Below are 12457 nucleotides of genomic sequence, written 5' to 3' on the forward strand. Positions count from 1 at the left end.
GGATGGGAAATATAACATTGAACTGCTGTTTGTGGATGTAGGTCAGGGAAATGAAGGGGCTGTAAGCTGTCCAGAAAGTGCAGTTAGAAGTCATTCCTTCCACATTTCTGTGGGGGATGATCAGAGAAGGTCTCAGTTGTAGTAATCTCAGTTTGGAGTCAAAATGTCATGATCTCAAGTCTGCCTCTTCAAAGATTCAAATGCATAATCTCAGTGGATGTACAACACTGAACGAGTTGTGCTGTCATTTGGATGAGATTTTAAATTAAAGTCCAATTTGCCTGCTGAGGCGAGTATAAAAGAACTCTCAGACTATTCGAGAAACAGAGAAGTTAATGCTTCCCCAGATAAGTTATCAAAGTTCAAAATTACTTCAATTGATCATTCACACTCTCATTGTTGTTTGTAAATCTGCCAATTGCCTACATTAGAACGGTGACTATATTACAAAATACTTTGTGGATTGTTACCATGGTCCATCCCACTTTAAAAAATGGAAGTCTATCATTTATTTGTAAAAATGTTAATTCTAAATACTCAATGCATTCTTCACATTTCCTTTTTAATAATGTTCATTATATTACATGGAACTATGTCCATAGATTGAAATCAGGGTTCAAATACTCCTGGGTAAAGCACTTAGATAACATGGGAAGATGAGTATTGTCAACTTGTTGATCCTGCATTGTGAGCACAAATTCAACATTTCAATGGCTGCAGGTTGACAATTGTCAACTTGACAGATCGAAAATCTGTCAGTGTGAAATTGGTGTCTTCATCTGCACAATTCTTTCCTGGGCATATCTTCTCAATGATAACAGCATTGAATTTGATTAGCATTGTTTAAACTATAGCCAGTTGGTAATTGAAAACTGCTTATTAAGTGAACATAGTATACAGTGACTTTGACTTTAGCACATGGACAGTCTAATGTTATTCTCAGTTCTTGACATTTTGACAAATTGAGATACAATAATACATTTGTTTAATTTCATGTTTCTGGGCATGTAGTATTGCTTCAAGTGCTCATTTCAGGGAGGGGAAGATGGAGATGGGGCAATATGATATTTATTATCAAAATTAAGCATGGTAGTGTTTGTTTTAATTAGAAACACCTTTTGGAGGAACACATGAGATCTGGTAAACTACAAGAGGACATGAATCAAAAACATGCTGTTACAATCCACATGGTGTGACTGTAAAAGGCCAAAGATCAATTATCTTTTTCCACAATAATACTACAAAGTGCTGGAGGACACATAAAAGCTGAACATTTGGCTATGGCGGTTAACAGATCTAATAACACACAGAAGTTCTTAATTTAAATGAGCTGACATCTCAAAAGAACAGAAAACCTTCTTCTAACACTTGCATAATCAGACACACATGGAAATTAATAGACATCATTTGTCTAACTCCCTTGCACGCTTTGTGCGTCTGTGTGCAGTCATCCACAGAAATTATTTTTCCAGCATTTCTGTAGTGTGAATTTTAACCCACCTGGTGGTCATGGGCTGGGGGTGGGGGTGGGGAGGGAAGGCATCCTTGAAATGGAGTGTTCAGCTTTACTGCCCCACTTTCACTGGTTATCATTTTACTAGCAGCAGAATCTTTGCACTTGATGAAAATTGGGGTTGCAGTATACCAATAGGGTCCTGAATAAACTTCACGCCAAACAGTGTGGGCTGTCTTGCCAGTTTCTGTCAAGAGTGTAAAAGCACCTGGAAATCTTCCCTTAGTGGGCAGAAGCAGCAACCAGCGAGTTGTTGATTTCCACCCATTACATATACAGTATCTAACGCACTGCATGCAACTGATGCTGGGAGATCAAATACCAGGAATTCAAACTTAGACCGGTAAGCACGTCCACTTCAAACTGTGGGAGAGAGGAGTTAAACTCAGTTTGAACATTGACATTTTAAGAGTACTGTACTTACCAAGACATTATCACCGCTACTGTATTCTATTTGATTTTTATTCTGTGTCTAGCAGAACTGGCACAGTCAGCAATACATCACAGGCTGCTGGTGAACACAGAATACAATAAACAGAAACATTCATTTTTAACTATTAGTGCATGTCCCTGATTGAGAAGGAGAAATAAGCTTGTGCTGTGGTCGCACAGTCTCTCATCCCAGAAAGGACGACCACGTGCGATGCCAGGAGCAAAATGGGACCTTCATCCCTGCTCTGATTCACTGATGTTAACTACTCTGAAAGCTGCTTCACTATACCAGCAATATTCTTCAGTAGATGAAAATCACTTGAAGTTGAGAAATGTATTAAAAAAAGATGATTGTCTTGTTAGTAACCATACTCAAACTTTCATGCAACACAGCTCCAAATAACATCATGCTTTTGTTGGAAACTTACCCGTGGCCCCTGATCTCCTTGATCACCCTGAAGGAGACAAATACAGCTCATTGATTTTAGTGCAGAAACAATGAGAAATTAAACATTTCTTTTATACAAGTAAATGCATTTGTTTTTCACATATAAAGGAAAATACATGTAGTCTTGTTTGTAAAAATAGTTGTTTTCACAAACCTTGTCACCTTTTGGACCAGGTGGACCCTGCAATGAAACAAGTTAAAAGTTATTAAATTGTTTTTTCCTCCAATTATACCTCTGAAATTCAAACCAAGTTCATTCCGTTGTCTACTTTTGAAGATATGAATCCTGCATTCGCGTACTGAATTGAAACAAGTTTTACCCCTTTCCCCACAGACCTCTCATGCGAGGCTCCATTTCTCAACCAAGAGGGAGCTGACAAGTGATTCATGAATAACACTTTGCAACAATACCTTCCTATGAATCATCTTAGCTTGCCTGACCACACCTTCCTACGAATCATCTTAGCCTGCCTGACAATGTGTCTCCTTTCTAAAGCAAAGCAGTCAGCTTCACCTTGTTGAACTGGCTGAGAGTGAGAATTAACTGCGTGCACAACAGGCAGCACCAACCCACACCTGCTCTGTGGTATCCTTAAACAGTGACGTGCTGCACCCTGGACATTGCTAGTAGAATTTAATCCAAGCAATGCGACTCCTGTCTGCCAGTTGTAGAGCCAGCAAGGAGACTTTCCCCTCTTTGGGAAACACTCCTCATACAAAATCCCAAATAGGCACTTACCTAGGAAGGGGTGGGCTTTCCTGGGACCCAGGGCCCCTGACATCATTGCCAGTCAGAGGCAGCAGAAGCAGGGGCTGGCATTCAGCACTGCCCTCCTTCCCTTCCCAAAGCAGAGATCCTTGACCAGGTATTACTTGCCTGATAAGGAAAGATCCCCAACACAGGGAGACTGCACACTGGCACCAGGCAGGATGGTGCTTTTGGCCTTGCACATGGCAATAGCTCAATGTCCACTGCTGGCTGAATACCAAAGGTTTAGGATGAGGATCTTAATTGTCCATTGAAGGGCTTTAACCTGTGGCAGAGCAGGAAAGCTGTTCACTGCCCAGCTAAATTCACCCTGCACACTCTCACTCTAGCAAATTCCCTCCTGTCTTCAAACCTATCTTGGGGAGGTGACATTAAATTCTGCTTTAGGAGTCGGCCAGACATTGTTGGTCTGAAGATGTATGAAGGGTAGGGCTAGCAGTTGCTTTCTCTGAAGCACATTAACAGAAACTTAAGTTTTCAAAACAAGTTCAGTTGTATGAATTTAATGGACCATCACAGTCCAATGTTACAATGATAAGGTTAAAACACCATAAATTAATGATTTGCAAAGAGATAACATGGTGACTAACCTTCATGATAGGTATGCACTCATTTTATAAGACAGGAGAAGAATTGAGCTGTTTGCAAAACTGTAAAGAATGTTCTTTGCATATGGTTCATCATTCCACAGTCAACAACGAGCAGTGGGAATCTCTCACAATGGTTGTTGATCTGGCCCTGCATGTATGGATTGATGTATTGTATGAATGCATTAATTTTGAGTTTGTCCATAGCAAACTTAGTGCACAAATAGGAATAATGGATTGCCTTGACATTAAGGGCGATTGCAGAGATCCTCCAGTTGAGGGAACTGAGAGTATTTGTGGAAGTTGCTTAGTCTGGGGATGATGGTTGGAGATGGGGTGAGGGGACAGCTCCAATTCCTTCCACCTCCCAAACCAATTTGAGGTGGAATAGTAGTTGCTGCAATTTCTGAGCGCGTTCTCAGGCTTATCCACCCAATGCACCTGCTCATCTATCATTACGCATGTCTGTACACTGGACGCACACTGGGGCCAAGGGCACTCAGCATTGCAGAGAAAGAAGCTCGTAAATGCGAAAATTCTCACCCAGACTCCTCTGAAGTTTGAGTTGGGCCAGACAAATACTCTGATTAGCATGCTGAACCGCAAGCCAATAACTGAGGGTCTTATAGACAGCCTAAAGAAAACCTGATAAGTGTATTTTAATAATTGCACCATTTACTTTCTCTTTGCCACCACTTCTGCAAGCCTCTAGGCCTCAGATCCTTCAGGTTGATGCCTACAAATCTGCAGAAACCTGCTCTGTTTCTTTACCTTCCTGGTTTGCATCCCTCTCATTCTAGCAGCAGATCCCGAGAGTGAGCACAACCGGGCCATGGCCCTGATCCAGGGCAGAACAATTAGAAGCACATTTTCCCTCACAGGCAGCAAACTTTTATAAACCTCATGTACAGATGTCTAATTAGTGCAAACATGAGCAGTCTAATGAAACATTGGAGTAAAAATGTTAACCAATCTTATCTCTTTCAAATGCTAACTGACTTGCTGCATTTTTGTTATTTTTCTGTTTTTGTTTTATATAACAATGACCACCTATTTAACAAATTATAACTGGGCAGAAGATAAAATTGTGCTGAGCTAACATGAGTGTCTGGAGCAGATGATACCTGTGGGGTCCTCAGGATTAGTATTCAATAAATCTTTACCAAATAATAGGTCTCATCTTCCCTGTGTTTCTTGAATGTCTCTAGTCATGGCATTGCTTATCTTCAGGTATTTGGCATCACTGATCAGTCAAATCCCAAATGTTCCACTGACACAGAAAACTTTGATAGTAGGAAAGCTGATTGGAGGCAGGTGTTCGCAGGTAAAGGGACGGCTGGAAAATGGGAAGCCTTCAGGAATGAGATAACGAGAATCCAGAAAAGTATATTCCTGTCAGGGTGAAAGGAAAGGCTGGTAGGTATAGGGAATGCTGGATGACTAAAGAAATTGAGGGTTTGGTTAAGAAAAAGAAGGAAGCATATGTAAGGTATAGACAGGATATTTCGAGTGAATCCTTAGACGAGTATAAAGAAAGTAGGAGTATACTTAAGAGGGAAATCAGGAGGGCAAAAAGGGGACATGAGATAGCTTTGGATTCTCCTTAATTCTATTTGCCAAAGGATTTTTACAAATACATTAAGGATAAAAGAGTAATTAGGGAGAGAATAGGGCCCCTCAAAGATCAGCAAGGCAGCCTTTGTGTGGAGCCGCAGAAAATGGGGGAGATACTAAATGAATATTTTCCATCAATATTTACTGTAGAAAAGGATATGGAAGATATAGAATGTAGGGAAATAGATGGTGACGTTTTGCAAAATGTCCAGATAACAGAGGAGCAAGTGCTGGATGTCTTGAAACGGGTAAAGGTGGATAAATCCCCAGGACCTGATCAGGTGTACCCGAGAACTCTGTGGGAAGCTAGAGAAGTGATTGCTGGGGCTCTTGCTGAGATATTTGTATCATCAATAGTCACAGGTGAGGTGCCAGAAGACTGGAGGTTGGCAAACATGGTGCCACTGTTTAAGAAGGGCCGTAAGGACAAGCCAGGGAACTATAGACCAGTGAGCATGACCTCGGTGGTGGGCAAGTTGTTGGAGGGAATCCTGAAGGACAGGATGTACATGTATTTGGAAAGGCAAGGACTGATTAGGGATAGTCAACATGGCTTTGTGCGTGGGAAATCATGTCTCACAAACTTGATTGAGTTTTTTGAGGAAGTAACGAAGAGGATTAATGAGGGCAGAGCAGTGGATGTGATCTATATGGACTTCAGTAAGGCTTTGACAAGGATTTTCTTGGGAGACTGATTAGCAAGGTTAGATTGCACAGACTACAGGAGAACTAGCCATTTGGATACTGAACTGGCTCAAAGTTCGAGGACATAGGGTGGTGGTGGAGGGTTGTTTTTCAGATTGGAGGCCTGTGACCAGTGGAGAGCCACAAGGATCGGTGCTGGGCCTCTACTTTTTGTCATTTACACAAATGATTTGGATGCGAGCACAAGAGGTACAGTTAGTAAGTTTGCAGATGACACCAAAATTGGAGGTGTAGTGGACAGTGAAGAGGGTTACCTCAGATTACAACAGAATCTTGATCAGATGGGCCAATGGGCTGAGAAGTGGAAGATGGAGTTTAATTCAGATAAATACGAGGTGCAGCATTTTGGGAAAGCAAATCTTAGCAGGACTTATACACTTAATGGTAAGGTCCTAGGGAGTGTTGCTGAACAAAAAGACCTTGGAGTGCAGGTTCATAGCTCCTTGAAAGTGGAGTCGCAGGTAGATAGGATAGTGAAGAAGGTGTTTGGTATGCTTTCCTTTATTGGTCAGAGTATTGAGTACAGGAGTTGGGAGGTCATGTTGCAGCTGCACAGGACATTGGTTAGGCCACTGTTGGAATACTGCGCACAATTCTGGTCTCCTTCTTATCAGAAAGATGTTGTGAAACGTGAAAGGGTTCAGAAAAGATTTACAAGGATGTTGCCAGGGTTGGAGGATTTGAGCTATAGGGAGAGGCTGAACAGGCTGGGGCTGAGGGGTTTACAAAATTATGAGGGGCATAGATAGGGTAAATAGGCAAAGCCTTTTCCCTGGGGTCAGGGAGTCCAGAACTAGAGGGCATAGGTTTAGGGTGAGAGGGGAAAGATATAAAAGAGACCTAAGGGGCAACGTTTTCACACAGAGGGTGGTACGTTTATGGAATGAGCTGTCAGAGGAAGTGGTGGAGGCTGGTACAATTGCAACATTTAAGAAGCATCTGAATGGGTATATGAATAGGAAGGGTTTGGAGGGATATGGGCCAGGTGCTGGCAGGTGGGACTAGATTGGGTTGGGATATCTGGTCGGCATGGACGGGTTGGACTGAAGGGTCTGTTTCCGTGCTGTACATCTCTATGACTCTATTAGTCAATAACTTTCCCAAAAAAGCTGAACTAATGTGTTATGAATGGCTGATAGAAATCTTGAGGTTCTTATAAGGAGAATCCAATTTTGTTTTGCATAATTTGTTCTTTATACAAGGAGTGAAATTTTTTTCTGAATGCTGAGTACACATACAGTACATTAGTTCAGCTTAAAAACATCACTTAGATTCTGTCCTTAAAATGTTACAAAAAAATGAAGGCAAGAAGTTAGTACAAAAATTATGAACTGTTAACAACACTGCTATTAGTTTGCTAGTTTGCAAAGGGACTAGCAGGCTCAGGTGAGTGCAAAGCATGTTATAAATCTTCAGAACTTGCACATCAATCCATGCTGCTCTGTCAATTGCTTTGTACTGACGGGGCTGAATCTTATAGGGGCCTGAATAATGTGGATACTGGCAAAACATCTGGCAGAACCACAAAGGGTCAAGCAAGCCCTACCTGATGTCGGGAGTAGCTAGCTGCATTTTTGAGGAGAGTTCTGGGTGTTGAGATCAGATTCTCACTAGGCACCAGTGAGCTGCCTAATGAGGAGGATTATTGCTTGTTATCACCCGCATTGCTGCTGCACATCCATCCTCATTATTTTGAACACATCTGCCATGAGAAAACTGGATGCCGAGAATTCTTGAAAAGAAACTCGGAGCAGGTACACGGCGGCTCCAGTTTGCTACCTGTTCCTCTAGATTTCCAACTGGGCACTTGGCAACAATATCTCAGGCATCCTCCTGGGCAATGGCTACTCTTACACGCTCTACTCTGCACCAGACATGGACACCTGCCAGCCTTTCAGGACTATCTTGGCGCTGATCTGATCCATATACAAGATGCATTCTGAGAACACTGAGTGAATGAACAGGCACCGGGCTCCTGGATTGGACCAGGCTATTCACTTGCCTTCTCAGCACTCACTGACCTTCAGCTTGGAATGGTCCCGGCCTTGCCATGACTTTCCTTTTTGAGCTTTGCCTCCCCAGCCAGAGCCACCAGGCTTACTTCGCTTCTGCCATTTCTTGCAGTTTAGTGCATACACAAAGCCAGGAAGCTTATCGTGGCTGTCAGCAGCTCTTAGTCAAATCAAGGGAGCCAGCCTTCAGTCAGGGCTCAGCACAGACTCATATCATTCCAGAAGCTTCAGTAAAGTCAATGAGCTGGTGAAGACAGGAGAGAAGGTCACTGAACATCTTCTTCACTGCTAGGCATTCCTTCAGAATGCTGAGGCCACAATGACCTGGGTGCAACCTAGGACCAGCCTGGCAGTTGCTAATCTTGTGGCTCCTCTGCCAGTGCTGGGGAAAGAGGACATGCTTCTCTGCACCATCCCATTGGCCAGGACCCTGGATGTCTGCCATAGAGTGGGTCACCAATTTCCCCTTTTCAGCCAAGTCGAGGGCAAATATCATGAACCATGCGGGGCAACACCAGACAGAGCTTGTCTGGGTACACAGAGACCATTTGAATACTGCCTGGACATCAGGGATACTAATCAGGATACCAAGGCAGTGGCTAATCCGTCTGGCTATGTAAACTGGTAGTATCGAGCTGACATCAGACATGAGGTGTGCCATAAAGGTGAGTTTGGGATGACAGATTGAGAAAATCAGCTCGGCCTCAAAGAGGGAAACCCCCATGACACTGAACAAAACGGACACAGCCAGAACAACGCAAAATTCAGCTGAGTGTCTCACCTTTAGTCTCTCTGTTTTTGCTGAGGTAGTGCTGGATTTGCACATCAATTATCCATTAAACTCTCCACAGAAAATTGCATTTTTTAAAGCATGATAATTGTTGATATAATACAAATCAATCACTTGGGCTTAGAAACTGAACAATTTAGATTGTTCAAATCTATTCCAGCTTGTCTCTGGAGATCTACAAGAGCTAATATATTAATCTTTACAAAAAGTCTTAATTATCTTTGTCTTTTTTTTTCCATACCCTCTACTAGCCCAATCCTCTTTTCCTCTCTTTGGATGGAATCCTGTTTTCTAAGACCACGTGTGGTGTTAGGTTTGAAAGGAGAAGGCATTTCTGTTCTGGGCATCTCAGGTCCTTCTGTGCAATGACATTCTGCTCAGCTCATTGCATTTATGAACAGAACATCAATTCTCATGGGCAAGTGGGCATGAGGCTCAGAATTTTACCACAGCTTTCTGGTCTCCAACTTCCAGTTGCCATATTTCAAAGGTACTAGAAAAGTAATCCACTGTCTGCAAGCCAGAAACCTTCACTGTTTGCCCCAACACATCCTTGGAGATGGTGCAGACCAGATAGAAACTGGCTCCATGCTTCAGCAATGCCTCCATAGACTACAGGCTGTCTGGGAGAGAAGGCAAACACTTTTCTGTTGGATGGCAACAGCAGGTCACCTTGACTGACAAAGCTATCCTGGATTGAGGTTGTTCCAGGGATCAGTTGCTCATTGGCGCCTCAAGAAAACCTTGCTCCAGTGCAATAAAATAGAGTCATAGAGATGTACAGCATGGAAACAGACCCCTCAGTCCAACCTGTCCATGCCAAACAGATATCCCAACCCAATCTAGTCCCACTTGTCAGCACTCCCTCCAAACCCTTCCTATTCGTATACCCATCCAGACGCCTTTGAAATGTTGCAATTGTACCAGCCTCCACCACTTCCTCTGGCAGCTCATTCCATACACATACCACCCTCTGAATGAAAAAGTTGCCTCTTAGGTCCCTTTTATATCTTTCCTCTCTCACCCTAAACCTATGCCCTCTAGTTCTGGACTCCCCGACCCCAGGGAAAAGACTTTGTCTATTTATCCTATCCATGCCCCTCATGATTTTGTAAACCTCTACAAGGTCACCCCTCAGCCTCCGACGCTCCAGGGAAAACAGCCCCAGCCTGTTCAGCCTCTCCCTATAGCTCAAATCCTCCAATCCTGGCAACATCCTTGTAAACCTTTTCTGAACCCTTTCAAGTTTCACAACATCCTTCCGATAGGAAGGAGACCAGAATTGCATGCAATATTCCAACAGTGGCCTAACTAATGTCGGCAACATGACCTCCCAACTCCTGTACTCAATATTCTGACCAATAAAAGACGGCTGAAAACAAAAATATTTGAGATAATCATGAAGGAACCAGAGATGAAGACGTGAGCCACTCTGACCCCAACCAGTTCAGGAATAAATCATCCACCTCATTCACTTGGTTGCTAGTGGACAAAGTATAGTCTGCGAATAGACATCCTCAGTATGCAGTGCTGAGCTCAGACAGACACCGGTCATCATCATTTTCCCTCCAAGTTTCTGCACTGCTATTCCAAGGGTCACTGATCTGTGTTGAGGATACAACTCCATTTTGCTTTGCCTTGGTCAAATGGTCATATTTCACAAGAACCCTGATGCTACTGCAACCACAAACAAACTTCTTCTCACCCAATTCCCACACGCATACTGTTAGTCACTTCAAGCAGTGACCTGAATAGTAATCAGGCCCTGGAAGTTTGGCTGAACTTTCTCTGTGGTACTTTCAGACAGAGGACCATTACGTTATTTGAGAAAGGCAGCAACAAACAAATTGAAACCGGAGATGTTCAACTCCAAATAGCTCAGTCTCTGCCTTTACCAACAAAGGTACCTTAAACATTTCACTTTCTAGCTCTAGTGTATACTATTAACAAGATTATATGCAAAAACTCAAATATTCACTACCATCTAGAAGGACAAGGGTTGCGGACCCAAGAAAACACTATAATCCATAACCTTTTAACTTTGAAGATATTGTCATTTCTTCAATGTCACTGGGTCTAAATTCTAGGAGATCCCTTCCAAATAACACTATGGATGTTTAGAAGGGACGTCCTAGAATTACATGGATTTGGTTACCATGACGGTCCTAACTTCTCAACCTCGCCAGAGTCATGGCTCCCCTCAAATTAAATTCACCACCAGTCAGCTCAGTCTAACGTGAGACTACGGCGACTTTACTTTACATCTCATGGGCTGCAATGGTTCAAGAAGGAACTCACTGCCACCTGCTCAGGAGTAGGAGTTCTACAGCATGGGAAGATGCCCTTCAAATAATTGGGATGAGCAATAAATGCTAGTCTGGCCAATGATCCAACATACAGGGAACTATTGAGGAGAGATGGTACTACAGTGATGATGTCATTAGACAAGTAACCCAGAGCCAAAACGAATGCTCTGGGCACACAGGTTCAAATCCCATCATGGCAGGTGGTAAGATTTTACATTCCATTAATAAACATAGAATGTACAGTCAGTCTCAGCAAAGGTGACCATAATATTCATAGTCAAATGTCATTTTAAAAAAACTGAGTATGGTTCAATAATATCCTTTCAGGGAAGGAAATTCTAACCTGCTCTGGGCTGCATTTGAACAAACAACAATGTGGCTCAATTGTTCACTGTAATGGACAAGCAAGCTACTTAGTTCAAGGGCAGCTAGAGATAGGTAAAAGTGAGGACTGCAGATGCTGGAGATCAGAGCTGAAAATGGTGTTGCTGGAAAAGCGCAGCAGGTTTCCTGAAGAAGGGCTCCCGAAACGTCGATTCTCCTGCTCCTTGGATGCTGCCTGACCTGCTGCGCTTTTCCAGTTAGAGATAGGTGTCAAATTCTGGCCATGTCAGTGACAGCCACATCCCACTGAAGAACGAAAAAACCCAAAATCCCAACTTTTCTAATATCTTCACATAACTGAAGCCTTTCATACCCCCTATCAATTAGATCTATCAAACCAAACTGTCTAACCCGTTCCAGTAAATAAAACAAAATTAATGGAAGGTAAATTACAATCAGAAGCGACTGTACCAATGACTGTGGAGAGTAACAGCTGCAGCCAATGAGTAATCCATGACAGTTCCCGGGTAGAAACAGCAGCAGGAAAAAGGCCCAGTAAGGTGACATTTAGTATCCATTCACTTGTCCAATGTAGTGAGGCAGCTTTTGATCCATTCAAATGGCTAGATGATAAATGATCTGCTGCACTCCTCTAGGGGGTAAGTCATCATCAACTCAGTGATCACAAATAGCCATAGGGGCATTCTGAATAGTAAGTTCCCCACTGCAGAGGACTGTCTCACACAAGACTGGGTTCCAGGCTTCTCCATCACATGTTTCACGTGCACCGAATCAGTCTCAGTTAATCGCAGTTAACAGTGCGACACTGTTTGCACCACACTGGCACTGGTTTGTACAAATCATCCAGGGTTCACAGTTAAAACATGAAACCAGCTACAACACACAGCAGCTCAGGCACCATTAGGTCACTGACCTTTCATCTCACCTTGCAGAAAC

At 42.9% G+C, this 12457-nt stretch overlaps 1 protein-coding gene across 1 annotated transcript in view; it reads right to left on the reverse strand.

The window, feature by feature from the left end:
• col25a1 (collagen type XXV alpha 1 chain) overlaps nt 1–2819 on the reverse strand; it is a 198715-nt gene extending 195896 nt beyond the window's left edge. The window contains exons 1-3 of the mRNA XM_087987194.1: nt 2805–2819; nt 2548–2574; nt 2374–2400 (exon numbers count right to left, since the gene is read on the reverse strand). Coding sequence (XP_087843320.1) covers nt 2374–2400; nt 2548–2574; nt 2805–2819 — 69 coding nt within the window. The remainder of the gene's footprint in view (nt 1–2373; nt 2401–2547; nt 2575–2804) is intronic.
• Between the last annotated feature and the right edge of the window lie 9638 nt (nt 2820–12457).

This window comes from Chiloscyllium plagiosum, unplaced genomic scaffold (assembly GCF_037043375.1).
Source record: "Chiloscyllium plagiosum isolate Xiang-an unplaced genomic scaffold, Cpla_swu_hap1 HiC_scaffold_1, whole genome shotgun sequence".
NCBI lineage: Eukaryota > Metazoa > Chordata > Chondrichthyes > Orectolobiformes > Hemiscylliidae > Chiloscyllium > Chiloscyllium plagiosum.